This window comes from Haplochromis burtoni, unplaced genomic scaffold (assembly GCF_018398535.1).
Source record: "Haplochromis burtoni strain Fernald_Lab_line unplaced genomic scaffold, NCSU_Asbu1 Contig_174, whole genome shotgun sequence".
Taxonomy (NCBI): domain Eukaryota; kingdom Metazoa; phylum Chordata; class Actinopteri; order Cichliformes; family Cichlidae; genus Haplochromis; species Haplochromis burtoni.
The window spans coordinates 903,239-922,269 of NW_024582535.1; the positions used below are offsets into that span (position 1 = coordinate 903,239).

A 19,031-nucleotide genomic window follows, 5' to 3' on the forward strand; every position below is an offset into this window, starting at 1 on the left:
AGGACACGTTTATTCAACTGCTCTGAACTCATATTAGTTATAATAGTTTATAATATAATATTAGTTTTGCATTTTCTAATTAGTTTTTATTTTTCATTCATTTTAATTTTTTGTTTTTACTTCAGTATAGTTTCAGTTTTGTTTCAGTTTTATTATTACTTTTTATTATTATTACTGTACGGAGGACATATGGCAGAGGGAAGATTTAGGAAAATGAGTACATGCTTACAATAAAAACACAAGTTTTTCAAGGCAGTTGTCTTGTGGAAGAAATATGCTCATTTTGCAAAATTGTTTTTGCATCTAACTTAACTTTTTAATTTAGTTTTAGTTAATTATAATAACCTTGCTAACCAGCTAATCACATAGCAGGAACTGAGTGCATTTAGACATGTAAACATGCTCAAAATGACCTATTGGAGTTCAAGCAGAGCTTGAATATGACATGGACTAGTCTGAATACTGGGATCTTCATACACAAGCATCTCCAGGGTTTCAGGAGAATGGTCTGAAAAAAGAGAAAATTGGTGTATGAAAACAAGGGATCCATCCTGACTTATTTCAAAGGCCCAGGCTGTAAGCACATACAAGAGTAGAAATACAATTACAGAGTAGAAATACAATTTATACAATAAATACATTAAGTCATATCAAAAAAGTCACACATACAGCAAAGTACAAGGCTGAGGCTGTAGTACAATGAAGCATGAGAAAAAAGCTGCAGATTATTAATTAGAGCAGTACTGATTCTTCTTTTAAAGGGATTCAGTTTAATTAAGTAAGAAATACTACAAGTTGAGCTCCTACATAGAAAGCTCTTGAGTTTTCTATTTCTCAAGAGGACAATGATCACCGAGAGAGACTAATTATATAAGCACTTATAAATACATTTAAGATGAGCAAATGTAATAAAATTATAGAACCTGGCACATGTAAATTCTGAAGTGCATGGAAACAATGTGTCTCATCAGCTTCCTCTCCAGAATGTTGATTGCATGATTGTATATCATCATAAGAGGCTTGATTGTTGTAGATGCAGCTTGTGACCGAGAGGTTAGGCAATAACTTAAAATGTTTAAAAAAATAAAAGAAATCACAGCATGCACACAACCCTTTCTTTTATTTAAAAAAATACTTGTGAAGGCATGATTTGAAATATCCAGTTTGTAATAGCAAAGAATCCTTCAAATAGATCCTGCATCCAGAGCTGGATCAATTTATTATACAAATCTTTTCATCCAGACCAAAAACAAAACAAAACAAAAAAACAAGACCGAAAGAGTAAATGAGGGGCTATTGTCAGCACCACTTTGGCCACTAACAGCATTATTTGTCTGTTTCATCTTAACATAGGCTGCTTGCTCTCAGGAACTCTTCTGTTAAAGTAGTTTACTTTACTTACTGAGATTTTTTTTTAGATTTTTTGTGTATTTTACACTTTTGCCAAACAACAATTTTTAATGCAGGACTTTTTTGAGTAATGTTTTTTTTTAAAGCTGACTGTTTCTCCTCATTAGAACAAATTATCAGCACGGCATCTCTGTGTCACTGTTAAATAACATGTGAGCACATTCTGTGATAAAGGCTGCAGCTAGCAAGAGAAGTCATGTTGTATTGAACTGTATGTTGTGGTGTCTCTTCAGTATTTTTTATATTCTGTTCATAGATACATTTATTGTTCTATTCTATATTGTTCTATAGGTCAATACAAGATTTACTATTTTCATCTATCTATCTATCTATCTATCTATCTATCTATCTATCTATCCATCCATCCAATCCATCCATCCATCCATCCATCCATCCATCCATCCATCCATCCATCCATCCATCCATCCATCCATCCATCCATCCATCCATTCCATCTTTAATCCTATATTATACTAGGGAGGGATGGTTTTCTGCCTAATACTTCCTGTGTATTTGCAGCTCCTTAAGTAGCTGCCATATTGTTTTGCTAGCTATCAAAATTACTTTATGTTTAGTTCTAAAAACCTTGCCACCCATGCAGGCAGGATCTCTGTGAAAATAAAACTACAGAGCCAACATCATGTGGACAAGATCGCCCTCAAGTGGAAAAAAGCAACAAAACCACGTGAATCCGCTCTGTGTGTAAAACAGGGGGACAACGTCATTGTTTAACTTAACATTACATTGTGTTGATGATACGGCTGCTTTCTCCTCCAAATATACTGATTTGTCTTGATTAGTCCTCCAACTTTCTTTTAAACGATTGCTGACTGTCATCTTGTGTACTCATAAATACTCTGTTTAATACCCGTTGACCTCTGATGGCTGCCATCATTCTGCATGTGATATGCACTGTGGCTTAACAATGTATGCTGGGTACACTTATGATGTCATGGAGTATACATAATATTAAAGAAATAGTGCATTATGCTGTTATTGGTTGTAATTTCCAGACAGAGAAAATGAGAAAAGCAATATCAATCTCTATGGCTTCTAAAAGAGCAGCTGGTTACAAGAAACAACTAAAACTAAAGGCCCAGCCTACAATTTTCCACCACATGAAGTATAAATGTCCTCAGACAGAGAGTGAAAATGTAAGAAATGTGAAAGGTGAGGAGTATCAGATGCTCTCATGCCAGACAGAAAACCATCCCTCCCTAAAAGTGAACCACCTGTTAGATTGATGTAGGAAGCAACAATGTGCTCAGCGGTCTTTAAGCGTTCAGTGTTCTCTAAGTGATGAAGCTACTCAGACCTATCAGATGCAGTCGTAGTTGTGTGGCCAGCAGATCTGCACAGCGTGTAATTATGCACCATGTTTACGCGTGTGAACAGGAAATGTATTTGGACAAAAAGTGGAGTAGCACTACATGATTATAGTGGATGCTGAAACTACCGTTAGAGGAATATATTTACCCATGAAACGATAATTCGATCCACATGCTGAGCTCTTCACAACAAACTCTCTGCTTCTCAGTTGGCACAGAGAAGAAGTCACGCCAACAAGTTTGCCCCACTTTTTGCCTCTGTGATCAGCTTCATTCTGAGCCACTGTTTGAAAAATGTCCCATGGTTTTTGTTTTTTTCCCCCCTTGGTTTTGTTTCACTCAGATTCAAGCTGAAAATGATGGAAATGCTCCCAGCTCATTGTATATAGTGTATTATCTTACTTTTTTTCATTGATTGTACTTAATTGTATTTTTGTATTTCCTTCATATATCTGTACCTGAGCTGAGGTGACGCAAAAAATTTCCCCATTGTGGGATCAATAAAGTCTTATCTTATCTCTTATCTTATCTTAAAAAAGCTTGAGTGGGTGCGTCATTGCATTCATTTAGCATCACTATCCAGACTGAATTCAGTCATAACCAGAAACTCTTTTTGCACACAAGAGAAAGGGCAAATTTTATAAAAAAACAAAAGCAATTCAATTCAGTTCAGTTTACATAATGCCAAATCACAAAAGTTGCCTCAAAGTACTTTTTATTGTAAGGTAAAGACCCTACAACAATACAGAGAAAACCCCAACAGTCAAATGATCCCGTCTGAGCAAGCACTTGGTGACAATGGGAAGGAAAAACTCCCTTTTAACAGAAAAGAACCTCAGAGAAAGAAGAAACCAGGAACAGGGAGGCGGCAGTTATCTGCAGTTGAAAGTCGGGTGGTTATGTTACGGTTAGAGATCGCTAGGTCTACTGTAGAGCTAACACAGTGACAGACAGCCATTCACATTTACACCTATAACCAATTTAGGGTCACCACTTAACCCACTGTGCGTGTCTTTTGTTGGCGGGAGACTGATAAACCCAGCCGAACTACACTGTAGAGATGGCCTACTTGAGAAGAGAACTGATGTATGAGAACAAAATGCTGTGGTATCTAAAATACCGTTTTGCCTCATTCACTCTGTCTACCAATGAAATTCCAACAACAGTTTGTCCATCAGTAATAACAGAATCAAATGAAGGCCTGGGTTTAAGATTGCAAGGTCAAAACTGCAGAGAAATATTTGCAACACAGAGCTGGTGGCAGCAGAAAGAAACTGTGGGAAATGATTAATAAGAGAGGGAAGACAAATGGAGGTATGCCATATTGTTGCAATCAGGAGAAGATTTTGATTTGTAACGGGCAGAAGCTGTTAAGCAGCACTGGCTTCCTCAGAAGTCACTCAGAGATGAACAGAAGACCTCACATAATTCTATCTTAATCATCGGCTCTTTCATGCACACAGTGGCACACAATGTTCTGTCCTCAGCCACAAATATGTCGATACCGAGATGATATAACAAGACAACGTGTGGCTGGTGTGATTCTCATTATTCGACTAATGAGCTGTCTCCTTGGCAGTCTGATCTGTCAGCCAATGAAGCGAGTAGGCCCTGTGCAGGGGGAAGAGCACAGCCCAGGGTCAGCCAGGCGGCGGCTTGCGACGAGGGGCCGGCGTGTGGCACTTAACACGGGGAAGAGCTCGTTAAAGTGTCATTTTTGGTCAATATGCTCGTCTGTGTGAAAGAGGCCAATCAGCCATACTGTTCCCATCTCAGGAGAATGACTTTCATCCATCACCGTCAGCTATATGATGATATTAGCAGGTGTTTACTGATAGCCCATTCAGAGGAAGACAAATGGAGATTCTAACATCCTTCCACGCTTACATTCACTCAGTCATTTTACATTCAGGCTCACTCGTAATAGGGTCACATAGAATCAATCCTGGTGTGGATAAAGAAGGGAGGCAGGGAAATATTAGGTCACAATCACTGGTGTGTAGCCAGAGACTCTGACATCTATGTCTGTGAAATTGAACCCCGTACTTAGAAACATGGAGACCAAATGAAGCCAAAAAGCTTGAAATATTTATGTCATTTTTATAGTGTAAACACCTACATTCATCAGCAGTATGAAGTATGCACAAGTATTGGTTGTTATGTTACTCTCCTTAGCATCAGGCTACTTTTTCACTGTAACAAGTGTTAGTTTTCCATTTAAAGCAATTAGTTATTTCTTCCTTTTATGGTAAAAGAGAGAAACCCAGGAGATATTTATAGCGTTTCTGTCTCCAGCTTGCTTGCAGCCATGGACAACCTGTTGTTGTCAGTCAAGTTCAATTCAATTCAATTCAATTTTATTTATATAGCGCCAAATCACAACATAAGTCGCCTCAAGGCGCTTCATAGATACAGAGAAAAACCCAACAATCATATGACCCCCTATGAGCAAGCACTTTGGCGACAGTGGGAAGGAAAAACTCCCTTTTAACAGGAAGAAACCTCCGGCAGAACCAGGCTCAGGGAGGGGCGGCCATCTGCTGCGACCGTTGGGGTGAGAGAAGGAAGACAGGATAAAAGACATGCTGTGGAAGGTTGTTAGGTTGTTAATTTTTGCTGTGAAGATTTTGAGGATTTTAACACCTGGGTTTATTGAGACTGATTCAATTTACAGTCAACATAAAATAGGCGTTTGAAGAACTGCAGTTTTTGGCACTTCTGCAATGGCTTCATGGCTTTTAGTTCATCTAAATCTGCTGATTTTAGGGCCACTTTTAATCCTTTTTGTGGCACGGATTTGAAAAGACGTCTGAACCCTTGCTCTGAGATTTCCATCTATATAGACCAGACAGTATTACATGTGTTACAGCTTTGTTGACAGGCTCTTCCTAAATGCACATCTCTGACTTCACGCCACCGTAAAGGTAACGGAGTCTTAATGTGCTATTAGATGATGGCTACACTGTGTTCATGACGGGATAGAGATGGTCAGTAACAATACTCAGGTAGGCTGTGGTGAAAACTGGCAAAAAAACAAAAACAAAAAAACCCCTTCGAAACAATCGTTTAAGTATTGAAATATAGTACATTTGGGGGAAAAAACCCACCCTGAGCTTATTGTACTGAAAACCTTTGAAACATGGTGTCTAAGCAGATATTTACTCTGGATGTCTTTAACCTGGCCTCTGGTAACACTGTCATTTATGACCAGGCTATGTCCTTCAACACTACATTAAACAAATGTGCTGGACTGCTTTCTTTCATCTGAGGAATAAAAATGAGAAACATCCTGTTTCAGTGTGAGGTTGGAAACTAGTCCACACATTCGTTATTTCTAGGCTGGACTATTGCAATCCTTTATTATCTCCCTGAAAAGCTTCTAGTTGATTCAAAAATGGTGCAGCGAGAGTGCTAAGAGCAAGTAGAGCAAATTATTGGACTTTATTTTAAAGATCATTTGATCCTTTGGATCGGCTTATTAGACATACGTTTTAATAAACAGCTATCAGGTGTAATTATTAAATTTATGTATCAGAATTTAGAAACTAATTTCCACTTTAGGCCTGATGAAGATTTTTTATGGTCAAACTCATGAATGTACAAAGCTTTTATCCTTTTTATTAATAGGCAATGAAGCTTGTGAATTCATGACAATCAAGAATTCATTATTGTTTAAAAATGAATTAACAAGAAATTAATGTATGTTATGTACAATAGCCCAAATCATTAAAATCCAACTGAGAACAACTAAGGTCAAAGAAAGAATGACCAAATCTAAAACAGCTGCTACTACACTTCCCAAGATGCATTGTTGGCTGCATCTTTAAGTAGGCCCTCACTGGTAAATACCCTAATCTTCCAAACTCTCCAGACTTGGTTTGTCACACAAGGATTCTCTTAAATGTTTAAAGGCTCCCCCACAGCTATAGCTGATGTTTTCCCCCCCACAGGCTTGAATAATAATCCTCATTATAAGTAAACTGATCTTCACGTGTAAAGCAAACTCAGTTAAAAGTGTGGACGTGTGGATGTGAGAGTGTATGGTTCTCTGTATCTCTGTGATGAACTGGCAGGCTGTCCGGTCTGTGCCACGCCTCTCGTCCTGTGGTAAATGAGGCTCCAGCCTCCTGCAACCTTGAACTAAGTGATTAAGAAAATGGATGGATGGACGGTAAGAGGCAGGTTCTCTTCATCAAGTCAATGGAATTGCCTTCCCATTAAAAAAATACTGCATTTTTTTTCCACAACAACAACTGGTTGTTGTTGTAGTCTTTTAAAAATATATTTATTCTGTTATGTTTATATTTATTAAATATATTCTATCAAATTCTGACCCTACCATCTGAAAGTGGGTTTGGTTCATCTCCTGTTCTTCTAAAATGTGTAATAATGTATCCATCTAGCTTACTTTGGAGATATCAGCTATAGAAATATCTGCCATCCTTTGAATATAATGGAAATATAACGAAAAGTGCTTTTGGAAATCAAAGCACAAGGACCAATCCATCACTTTTAATCTTTTATAAAGTACAGTGAATGCAGTAATGAATAATTAACCATTAATATGGCATTTATATGTAATAGTAGGCCTCATAATTCAGTGTTGTAATTTGAAAGTTAATTTTCTCATGTCTTCTTGTGGCTTTAAATACTTTCCCTTCTGTTAGATTGACTCCCCCCTCCTGTTTAATTTCAGCTGTTTGATCACTTTGATCTTTCCATCAGCCAATAAAGATGCTTATGTCAACGTGCTGCATTTGAGCCTTCGCTCCAGCAATTCCTAATACTCCTAGGAATCGAAAATAAAGTTGTATTTCTTTTAACACTGCAAATCAGGGAATTTCTAATTTAACATTTATATCGTGTTTTAATTATTGAATTTGGCACTTAAAAAAATCCAGAAATATGTTTTCAGACAACCGTAGATCTAACAGTCACCGTTCCCAGCTTCCACAGCAGTGTTCCAGTGTTTGAGTGTGTAATGGAAATTTGTTGGGCTGCGCTGACCTGCTCTCTCCACTGGACTCTGCTGTAATTACACCACTCGTCGCCTGGGCTGGGCACACTAAGGCCTCTCTTTCACACTTCATGTTTTGGATGTAAACTTATAGCCTTGCCAAGTCTTCCTTTTCATGAAACCCAAGACTCCCAAACTGGAAACTGTAAGCAAACACAGCGTCAAGTTGCTGCAGTGCAGGATAGAAACTTGACAAAAGCCCCTCACCTTCCTCATTCTGCTCTTTGTTTGGGCTACGAGGTATCAGAAAGATTAATACTGGCAGCAACAATGTTGTCAGGGAAGGAAAAATGCTATGATTTCTGTTCGGCATTAAACATTCAGCTTTACCACTGAAAGAAAAACTTCACCCATCAAGTCTTCTTCTGCTGTGCTTGGCTGATTTCTGCTGGGAATGTCTATGCAACAGTTTCATTGCTTAGGCCAGACCTCATCCTCTGAAATAAAGTTTTGTTTAGCAACTATATTTGTCATTCTGGCAGTGCCATGGCCTCTCTCCTTGTTTGGTCCTTTTAACTTTCCGTGTAACTTTCCTCATGTCTCCTCACGGCGAGGATAAATATTTCATGAAGCGCCTGAGGCTTTCCCTGGCACATGCAGTACCTCTCTGTACCCAGGAAGCCCAGGCAGCGGAAACCAAAACAGACGAGGAAGTGGACGAACAACCCAGCAACAGAAATGAGCTTGTTTTTCAAACAGTTCGCTCCACATCACCTCCTCTTGCACTTCAACCCCACCTTCTTCTTTTATATCCTATCATCTCCTATTCCCTGCTCCTCATCCACCACTCTGCTTCTTCTTCCTCACCTCAGGTCCCTTTCCCCACCAGTGCTACTCTGGTTTCAAAGCCGTTACTATCTGAAGTTTGGGATCAAATAATTACAACCAACATGTAAGCTCTAAAAAACACCACCACTCCCAGCAGGTAACCTTCGAATGTAGTTTTCTTCCCCCCACTCTAAATAGCTCACAGGTTTTTCAGATTAGACAGGACTAAATAACCATTTTCTCACTGATCACGCTGCTGTGTTGGAGTTTTTTTTTTCTTTAGGGAACCATCAAAGACTTTAGACTAGAAGCTCAGTGAGACTGTGTTTAAACAAACTGGCGTGATGTTTACTATGTTCATATCACCGGCACCAAAACTGAGGAGCTGAAGTGTAAAAGCCAAAGGGTCCTAAAGGACATTTACAAATTCATCCTCCACAGTTATTCCCACAAAAAAACAAACAAAAAACAAAACAAAACAAAACAATTTTGTCTAAATTATTCATTACTTAATTTGAATGTTTTAGTTTTTGTCAGCAGAAGTAGAAAATTTGCAACATCATTATAAAATTTTGTTACCTGTACGGAGGACCAAATCTGCCAATATAAAACAAATAAATACATGTAATTATATAAATAAAACAACAAAAATAAATATAGATTAATTTATACAATTTCATTTTTTTAAATTAATATCCCATTGGTTATTTAAAGTGACAATAGACATCATGTTTGCCATTCATTTTTATTACAAAAACTGCTGTGTGTGTGTGTGTGTTGTCTTTAAAATGTTTTATATTATTAAATTCCTCATATAAAACAACAGGCATACAGACAAAAATCAATGACACTAGAACAGGAGATTTTTTTTCTGTTTACTTCCACACCAACAAATACCTCTGCTGTGATCTTCATTTCACTATGTGAAAGCAATATAAATAATGGGAAAAACAACAGCTGTGCTTATTTCATAACACACTAAAAAACTGATGACATGGATAATGCTGGTGGTTGCTTAGTTACGCGGAAAACAGAACATGATTACGGTATCACAACTGGTCTTTGCCATTTCTTTTTCCCTTTAATTTTTGAGGTTGTCAATACTGGGCCTTTTTAAAAATGAATATGAATCTCTCTCTCTCTCTCTGAGATTCATTTTACTAACTATCACTAATAGTAAAGTGATTTATCACCATTTCCATGACACGCGGGGTCCTCCATACAGGAATTTCACAATTTGTTTTAAATAAAATGTTTTCTTGTTTAATATTTAATTAATTTAAAATATTTGTGACAGGTATATAATTCCATGTTGGGATTATTAAAATTCTCCTGATTCCTGAGAAGCAAAAAAGGTCCTGAAAAGATGCAGCTTACAGGCCACCATTAAATAACATCACCAACAGGACTAATAGAAAGTCTTTTATTAATGATCTTTCCTAAATATATTTTTTAATTTAAAAAATGTAAAGGATGTGACTATAATACTCCTCCCAGTGTCTTCGGGTCCTCTCACATGATACGAAATTAATTTTGAGTGGTGTTTGTGTATTTGTTAGTTAATTTTCAATTCCTCCTCGTCTCAATCTGTGTATCTTCAGCCCCCTTTCTTTCTCGTCCCGTCTCCGGCTGTCTGTCCTTCAGGTGTGGCCTCGATGTGACAGACAGCTGCCAGTGGTGGCCTGGTTTCACACCTTGGCTGCCCCCCCGCCGCCTCCCTCTGCAGACAGCAGCCTGGGAAACCACAGGCCACCAGGCTGGCGCCAGCCTGTACGGCTTAGAGCAGGGCAGCCGGCCCAATCAATACCTCTGCATTTCCTGTCCATTTGCTCAGGTCTCTTCATTAATAATTACTGCTTGGCGGAGCTTCAATGCGCTCGCTGGCTGGGCCAAGGGGAGAGGCTGGGTGACCTTTCCCCGCCCCTGGCTTGACTTGGATCACACAGACAAACACGGGGAGAGACATAATAAGGCAACACAGATGACATTACCCCTGATTCATGCCGGTTCCTCCTCTGTAGCGAAGAGCACGCCAAATGCTATTAAAAAAAAATACATTTTTTTTGCAGCTGTGCTTATCAGCAGTGGTACACACCAGGTAGAACATGACTTTGAGACATTTTTACAACCAGTTTGGTGCCGCTTTTCAACTTGGCAAACACCCACTAAATCCAGCAGCTATGATTTCACCATCATCTGTGCCGTGCAGCGGCAACCAGGAGGAAGCTATTCTTAAAAGTAATTTTTGAAAAAATAAGTGCCGCTCGGTGTATCATTTCCTGTTCATGGTACATTTTCCAGATGACAATAACAATTCTTCAAAACATCTTAAATTACGTTCTGCCTGGGATGTGCTTTCGCTGATAAGCAAAGCAACAATAAATGCCAGGTTTGAAACTGCAGCAGCCCGGTGTGATTATTTTCTCCAGGCATGAGAGAAAACAAAACGCATGACATGATGCTGAAGTAATGTGGGGTTTTTAAAAAAAACTTTTTTATTTAATGATGACCAGAGAGCAGAACAGTTTCTCAGCATCTGGATCGAGTAAAACAAAGTTAATCTGTTCTCGTTCTTTGGCCTCTGCAGACAAAGACCCCTCCAGGCTGTACAGGAGTGTGTGTGTGTGTGTCCAGGTCAAAATTTGGTGACGGCAGAGGCGATGTTCTCCAAGGCGGATCGAGCCTCGGAGGAGGGGAAAGCCTGGATGGCCTCCAGAGCCTTGTTGCCATGGTAACAGCACAAGTCCATCGCTGTGCTCACGCCTTTCTCCGATTTAACCGCTGCCAAAAGCTGCAAACGGATGAAAACACGCATTAGTTTGTCATGTTTGTGTCACTCTCGTTACTATCCAGCTGTCAACACAATAAACTGTTAAGAGGCAGCGAAAGTTAGCTCGCTGTTAAAGCGGGCCCGAGGGGTAAAAACGGGAGGAAAGATGCCTTTTAATAACCCCTCCCCAAAAAACCCCAATCACAATCACGTCTGTGCTGCCAGTGGTACCACTGAAGGCAGCTTCCCAAATTTAACTACAAGAGGAAATTTTCAGACTCATCACTGTGAGTTAGGCTTTAAAAATTTGGCATTTGACAATGAGAAAGGAAATGCCCTGAATCGTGTTTCTCTGCCAGTGCTAATTACGTAGCTCACAGCTTTTCTGTCTTTCCACTTTACTAATGAAGGCACCGTTTTTTCTGCACGCCAGGTAATGAACTGAACAAAGGATTTCCGTGAAGACTGTCCGTCACAAAGTCACGGATTGTTGAATTTTTTTTTAACACATTGATTTCTGCTCCTATATTCCAGAGAGCACCTCATGCACCTTACACAACTTACACATTTCACGCATGAGGAAGCAGAGGCCATCAAATCAAATCAACTCTAACATCAGCTTTAAGTACACAGACTGAGTGAATTTGTGCACCTCCCTGTGCTTTACTGCTGCTGTGTTGGGACATCTTTTTGCTGGAGGCGTTTTACCTGATGAATTCTGGAGGTGGAAAACCCCGTAGGCCTTTCTTCTCTAAATCACCAGCCAGGGTGATGCTGAGTTCGACACCTGCAGTTCTTTATTATCATTTTTCTTCTTAAATTTAGAAAAGACTATATTTCCTGGAACATTTCGCGCCATCTTTTCCGCTAACCTTGTTTAATTCGGCATTAGTTTTTAACGTTTCCTCCCTCCCTCCTCTGTTTGCGCGTTATGTTTGGTTCCACATCCTGTTCTTTCTTCATGCTCCGAACAAGATTTGTCTGTCTTTGCCGCCTTGAGTCTCCTGATCTCATCAATATTCACATGCAGCACGTGAGAAAAAATTAAACAGGACAAGTGAGCATGATAGCTGACATAATTCAATAAAATATGATCAAGTTAATTCATTTTTCAAAAGTAATGTACACTGAATATATTAAACATCATTTAATAAAAGATGGAGTTAGTTTTTCATCTGAAAACGCCACTTTGTCAAGATTTAGTATGAAACTGTGAGTTACCCCCGTGTAATTAAATTAAAAGCCAATGAGAGACCCTGAGTAGCTCCTGAAGCACCTGTCCACGATATCATGGCTTGCTCTGTGGCTCCTGATTACTGCTGCAACTTTCCACTGATTATAAGCCAGCCCATCTTCTAGAGTCCTTTTCTATGCTTTTCAGGTCCTGGTAAGTCTGTGGCACATAATGTAAATTGTGTAATGCCAAAAACATCACAATTGCTCTTGGCAACACAAAATAACTGCCCACAGGTGATACCAAGATGGCTGCTAAATGGCAAGACACTGAGGCCATGTCCACACTAACACGTTTTAGTTTGAAAACGCATCTTTTTCTCCCTGTTTTGACCTTCCGTTCACACTGAGACGGCGTTTTCGGTCAAGGAAAACGTGTTTTGAAAACACTCTCCAAAGCAGATACGTTTTTGTGGACAGCGAACCCGGAGCCTTTTCGAAAACAATGACACAATTTAGTCATGTGATACAGTCATGTAACCAATGAAACTAAGATAGCGGAGGGCATTATACAGCAGTTGTTTTGTTTGCTCTGAATTTTGACAGCCCTATTAAAGACTAATATCAGTTTGTACATGCTCCAGATAGCTTTTCTTCAAATTTTTTAATTCTCACTCGCTTTTGCAACTTTGTACTTTTGTGTTACTCGCAGCAACAACTCCACCTCATTGTTAGTCCATTTAAAAAAACTCAGTGCTTTTCCTCGACCTTGTGCCGCGACGTTTCAAAGAGCTGAAAAGTAAATAAACGGCAGACAAAAATGAGGCAGGTCGAATAGTCTTGCCTTTCACGCATCCGCAGTACTGGAACCTAAACGTTTTCGGCCGTTTCAGTGTGGACGCAGAGCGTTTTCAGACGAAAACGCCATTTTCAAATTTATCCAGGCTAGTCTGGACGTAGCCTGAGAAACATTTAAATACTTGGAAAAATTGGAACTTACACAGAATAAAGTTGGTGTTTCTGCTTAATGTTTGTTTTTAATCTGGTCAAGATTTAACAACATAATAAACCCTGATCAATTTAGCAGACATGTTTAACTCTCCATATCTTCCTCCCTTGCTGCTCATCATCACTATTCATCCAATCACACTCAAACTTTCTGCAGGGTCACCATCTAACAGCTACACAGCAATGACAAGTTATATAAAAAACAGACATTTCTCTTTATACAATCCACTGATTAAAACCTGACCATGCTTACTGAAGGTCACAATAAATTGTGCGTTGAATGGTGAGCACACCTCCTGAGTAGCTGAAGCAGCTCCTCAGGCTACAGTGAGTCATCCTCACGTCTTTTCTGTACTCAGATTTTCTTAGATGATTAAAACCAAAACATAAGTGCCTACAAATAAAACTTCTGACTGATTTTGTGTGTGTAGAGCTACTGGGGAACAAAAGACTAACAGTCAACACGAAACTCTGCTTGTCATTTTTCAGTTAATTCATGCTGGTTTTAGCTATTACAGGTTCCTAACTTTGTGCTGAATCCAAACTTTAACGTTTTCTCACCCCCGTGTGCTGCTCTTAGTTTCCCTCCTTGTGTCTCCTCACCTCTCCTTCCCCTCAAACTTCTCTCCCCTTTTCAGCAGCCCTGCTGAAGGAGATTCTCTCACAATGCCACTGTCTCAGAGTCTCGGTGTCTCCTCCGCAAATAGGCCTCGGTAACTAATCCTTCCTGCTCTTGTTTCAGGCGAGACCAGATAACACCCCCCTCCTCCCCTCTTCCAACACCATCGGACCCCCCCTCCTCTGTAGCTTCGCTCTTTTTTTGCACCCCTATCGGTCCCCTTCTATGCCTCACACATTGACTTTGGAAAGCTTGTTTCCCAACTTTGATATAAGTTACAGTGAAAAGACATCCTGTTTCTCTTTGCCGTCTTTGAGGGCAGACAGTAAGGAGGTAAAAACTGTGAAATACGGCAAAGGAAAATTGTGGCCATCTAACAAACTTGTAACAAAAGTGCAACTCAAAGATAACAGAATAAAACTGAACTTTGTGTCACACTGTGAAATAACATTAAGAGTTCATATCTCACGGAACGGGCAGATTCTGGATAAAGGCATTCGTAAAGCTGTGTGCTTACCTTTGAGTAATCCAGCTGGTTTCTCAAAGTTTTTGCCTTGAAGAATAAAAGAAAAAGAGATAAAGCAGGCATGTATCTCTGGCTTCTAAGGGTAAGCTTTAGAAATTTCTCCAAGGCACAGGGAATATTTCACTGTCTATTTCCCCACCTACACCTACAATAGTCAGAGGACAAAGCGTGCTTCTTCGTTGTTACAATTTGCACAATAGCAAATACAAAATAAATGCATAAAACTAAAGCAAAGAGTCAAGCAAGCAAGTCAGATGCAATAACAACTGAAGCTGAATAGTGAAAAAGTGACACCTGGAGTAGTTGTTGCAGTATGTACTACAATAAAAACGACTTCCACTCATTCAGAGGGGGTCAGGGCAAAAGTTTTTCAATAAGGAACAACCCTGAAGTCTTAACTTTCCCGATGATGCTCTGCCAGCCTCACTGCTATTGTTCCCTGCCTGTAGGGGAAGTTATTTTTACCTGAGGCCTGCAGAAGCACTAGAAGCACAGTGTTTTTAAATTATACTCAAAACAGCAGCAGTGTGAGGAGACGCTGGGGGTCTGCTTCTCTGGTTAAAAACCCTCTTTTGGCCAGGCCATCCAATCACAGTGGAGCAGGGGTGGGGTAAACACTATTCTGACCAACCATCAGGTCCTATTTGATAAGACTGCTGCGTATGGCTTTACCAAAACACATCCCCAAAACTTTTTCTGGACTCAGTGACTGAATTTGTTCATTCAGTCACTGAGTGAATGGAGGGCAGGTCAGTCGGACTGAGATCAGGTGAGTTTTGTTTCAGCAGTATGGAGAAATTTAACAGCTTTCACTCTCACCTTTGTTTTAGACCTCAGTTTGATCTTCTTTACTCATCACAGTAACAGATACTGTGAATTATATTATAAAGTAAGATTCATTCAACTTTTCAAGTGGTTGCACGCAGCTCTTTCAGATCTGATGCAAACCTATTTAAATTAAAGCTGATACTCCTGCTAGAAACATAAAGGCAGTGAATCCAGCTGGCCCTGGTGTCATGGACCATCCTTAACGTACCTGCTGCAGCTGATGATGCCACGTCTCCCGGCCCATAATTTGACGGTGGAAAACGACCGGGGCGGCGCTCAGACTAAATGACAGCGGCTCTCCTACTCTGCTCTTCATAAACGGCTGCAGGTCAGAGTTCAGCTGCAGAAAGGCAGAGAACATTCGTCATTGCGGAGCTTCTACTTTGTAACTTTCAGCTTATCAATTAAACCAAGTCAGTGGTGAAAACAGTCAAGGTTGCATTTGCCTGCCTACACTCTGAGCTGACCCTGTTAATGAACAGACACAGCTAGCCTGATGAGGACGGTTCTCCTTCAAAGACCTCATTTTTGGTTCCTCCCATGCTGAGATTCCCTGTAGCCACTGAGGCCTGCAGGCAGGCAGCTACAGGGAGCCCCAGCAGGAGAGGACGCACTAAAGCAGCAATGAGAGTGGGATCATTATGAATGACTTCTACACCAGCGCCAATAATATTCAGCTGAAAATCTCTGAACCTTGGGAAAAATAACTGAGCAGCTGCATTATTTACATCTTAATGACATTCTAGCACATAACAAATCAACCTTCTTCCTGTTTCCACATTTTTATGCCCCTCTCTGATACAAGAATAATAAGACAGACAGGCACTTAAGTCTAATGTTTCCTATGTTTCGTTTGCACTTTTTGTAGTGCCGATAAATCACTCTGCTCCCTTTAACGTCACGCTTTTATGTATCAATTCAGCTACAGTGTGAAGTATTTGATAAATAGACATAAAAACACTTTTGAAAAGAAGGGCAATTATTCATACCGAGGATGAGAGAGAAAGAAGTCAGACATTACTGGAAGCCAGATTTTTTTCTTTACTTTGAATTAACTTGATCACAGAAAGTATGTCAGTCAGGAGGTCCAAAACTTTGGCATAAAAAAAGATCAAAGACTAAATTAGAACCGCCAGAAAACCTCCACATTTTTAATTTAAGTACTGACATAACATTTTTTTCACTGCACATAACAAAATGCAACAATCTATGTTGCCTCTTGTCTCTAAAAAGAACACGGCTGCACGGCTTAGGTTTACAATGTTACATCTGAACAAAGCGCAAGACTTCTGGAACAATGTCTGAACAAAATGCACAGCTCCACATTTGGCAATAACCAAACACATATCAGCACGGCGGTGGAGGAGTGACGATTTGGGCTTAGTTTGCAGCCACAGGACATGGGTACCTTGCAGTCATTCACTCAACCACAAACTCCTCTGTATACCAACATATTCTAGAATGAGTCCTTCTACCCGACAGTTAAAGTTTGGCTGAAATTGGGTCAAGCACCAGGACAGCGATCGACACATAGCATGGCTGACAAAGAAAAGAATCAAGCTGCTGCAGCAGCCCACTCGAAGTCTAGACCTCATGCCTAAAAACTTCAACATACTGACATCCTTAAGCTGCTGAATTATGGAGGACTGGGACTATGCTCCTGAACCATCCATATTCATAGAGACAAAAATCCCAGGAATTACAATATTTTTTCTGTTTCCATGGAACTAATGACAGGAGCGACTAGGATCCTTCTCTTGGCTTTTTTCTAAGACAGTCAAGCGTTTATTACATCTTTTTTTAAATCTCTTGTTTAAATTATCAAAAGAGTTTGTTCTTCTTGTATCTAATCCCTTGAAATCCAGTTGGTTTCCCGCTAAAAAAGGCATCGTGATGATACGCTGATCAACCATTATAGATTTATTGCTCAGACAACCTCCTTTCTTGTATATGTTACTTGCTGGATTCGCCTCACCTTGTGGCCCAGCGACAGGTGTTTGCCGTACTTGTAGGCCAGTCTTTGAGACTCTTTGTCGTGTTTGGCGAGCTCCATCGCAGCTTGACAGCTCTTGGCTAGCAGCGCCCCATGAGACAGGAACGTCTGCTCCTCCCACGCCGCCACGTCGATGCCGTCGGTGAGGCCGTTCTCCTGCAGAGCAAACAGAGGCAAAGAGCATGTGTGAGCAGGCCTGAGCTTCCTCCGCTTTTAAGTTCCCACAGAGCACCTCGCTGCTCCACCAAAACAAGCCTTCCTTGCTCTTTGACTTTATTTCTCAGTGTGTAATTTGTGAGGCCTCAGCGAGGAGCAGCACAGTTATTTTCCACAAGTTCCTCAGTCATTTTAAAGGAAGAAGGAAACAGTAACAGCAGAAAAACAACTGAGAGTTTGCTTTTTTTAATTTGCAAATTTAAGTAAATCATAAGAAATATACACAAATGGAAACAGGTTGTTATTATTAGAAACTATTAAATAAATTCAAAATTTCTGGAAAATAGAGAATAAAAAGCCATTGAAACACATCAATTATGTGTATGACATTTTCTAAAATATATAAAAGTAATAAAATAAGTAAATTGTGTCAGAGTTGGAGATGTTTTTTTAAACTACCTCAAATTAACTAGTTATAAACTCAGCACATAACCCACAGATTTAGATGAGTTAAAGAAAATTGTTGCTCACTGGTACCTCTGATTACTGTGGACTATTTAGGAAAGAAAGCTGCTTATTACTATTATTAGTCTTATTCAGTTATTGTTGGCCACTTTCACACAGAAGCATTACTAACCTTTCTATGCCGCTCACAGTAGGTGTTAACTATTTAATCTAAAGGCAACCAAACATATTATCTTTGGTTTCTTGAAGCTTTTAACTGAATCTGAGTAAGCTTGCTTTTGCAATAGTATATTTCTTAAAATAAGGCTGCTGGTGTTACTAAATGAAAAAAGTACATAACCTAAAGCATTTTTCTCTGCCTCTCAGTACTTTCTGATTTTCTGACATTATACCCAAATTTTTTCTACGGATGATTCAGACATTTCAAAAGAGGCTATATGACGTTTTTCTTTGTTCCTAAAAAGGTCATTTCCATGAAGCAGTCAGGCACTAAAGCTGTAGCAGGCATTGTATTGGTGGAGGGAACCTACCCTTAAAAGGCTAAAGGTGGGGCATACCCTGGACAGTTTGCCACTATATCATCTAGAAACACCATTCACATAATGACATAATGACCAATTATAACCTTGTGCATGTCTTTGGACTCTGGCTGGAAATGTGGGTGTTTCATGAGAAGCTACTCAGGCACACGGAGAACATGCAAACTCCACTCAGAAAGGCCCCAGCCAGTGGATTCAAACCCTGGACCTTCTTGCTATTAGGCAAATGTGCTAACAACTACACAGCCACAGCAATAGTTTACATTACTGAGCACATGTTCACCATAAACAAATTGCCAATTTACCTCTTTATTAGTAGTAAATTAACTGTTTGTGAGCAATTACAAAACCTGACCAACTGAGAATTTTCTGCTCAATAACCTCATAATTACTGCTTATTAATAAAGGTAGTTGTACACAAATTATGAGCT

At 39.7% G+C, this 19,031-nt stretch overlaps 1 protein-coding gene across 2 annotated transcripts in view; it reads right to left on the minus strand.

The window, feature by feature from the left end:
* Positions 1 to 10,990: 10,990 nt before the first annotated feature.
* Positions 10,991 to 19,031, minus strand: part of pdss2 (prenyl (decaprenyl) diphosphate synthase, subunit 2) — a 33,169-nt gene continuing 25,128 nt past the window's right edge. Inside the window, exons 5-9 of one of the 2 annotated variants that reach the window (XR_316531.3) lie at positions 17,423 to 17,596; positions 15,656 to 15,787; positions 14,611 to 14,646; positions 12,166 to 12,297; positions 10,991 to 11,314 (exon numbers count right to left, since the gene is read on the minus strand). Coding sequence is in view for 1 of the 2 variants with exons in the window: in XM_005933852.3 (XP_005933914.1) it covers positions 11,159 to 11,314; positions 14,611 to 14,646; positions 15,656 to 15,787; positions 17,423 to 17,596 (498 nt within the window). In the remaining variant the exon portion in view is untranslated. The remainder of the gene's footprint in view (positions 11,315 to 12,165; positions 12,298 to 14,610; positions 14,647 to 15,655; positions 15,788 to 17,422; positions 17,597 to 19,031) is intronic. The other variant, XM_005933852.3, reaches the window with a different exon arrangement.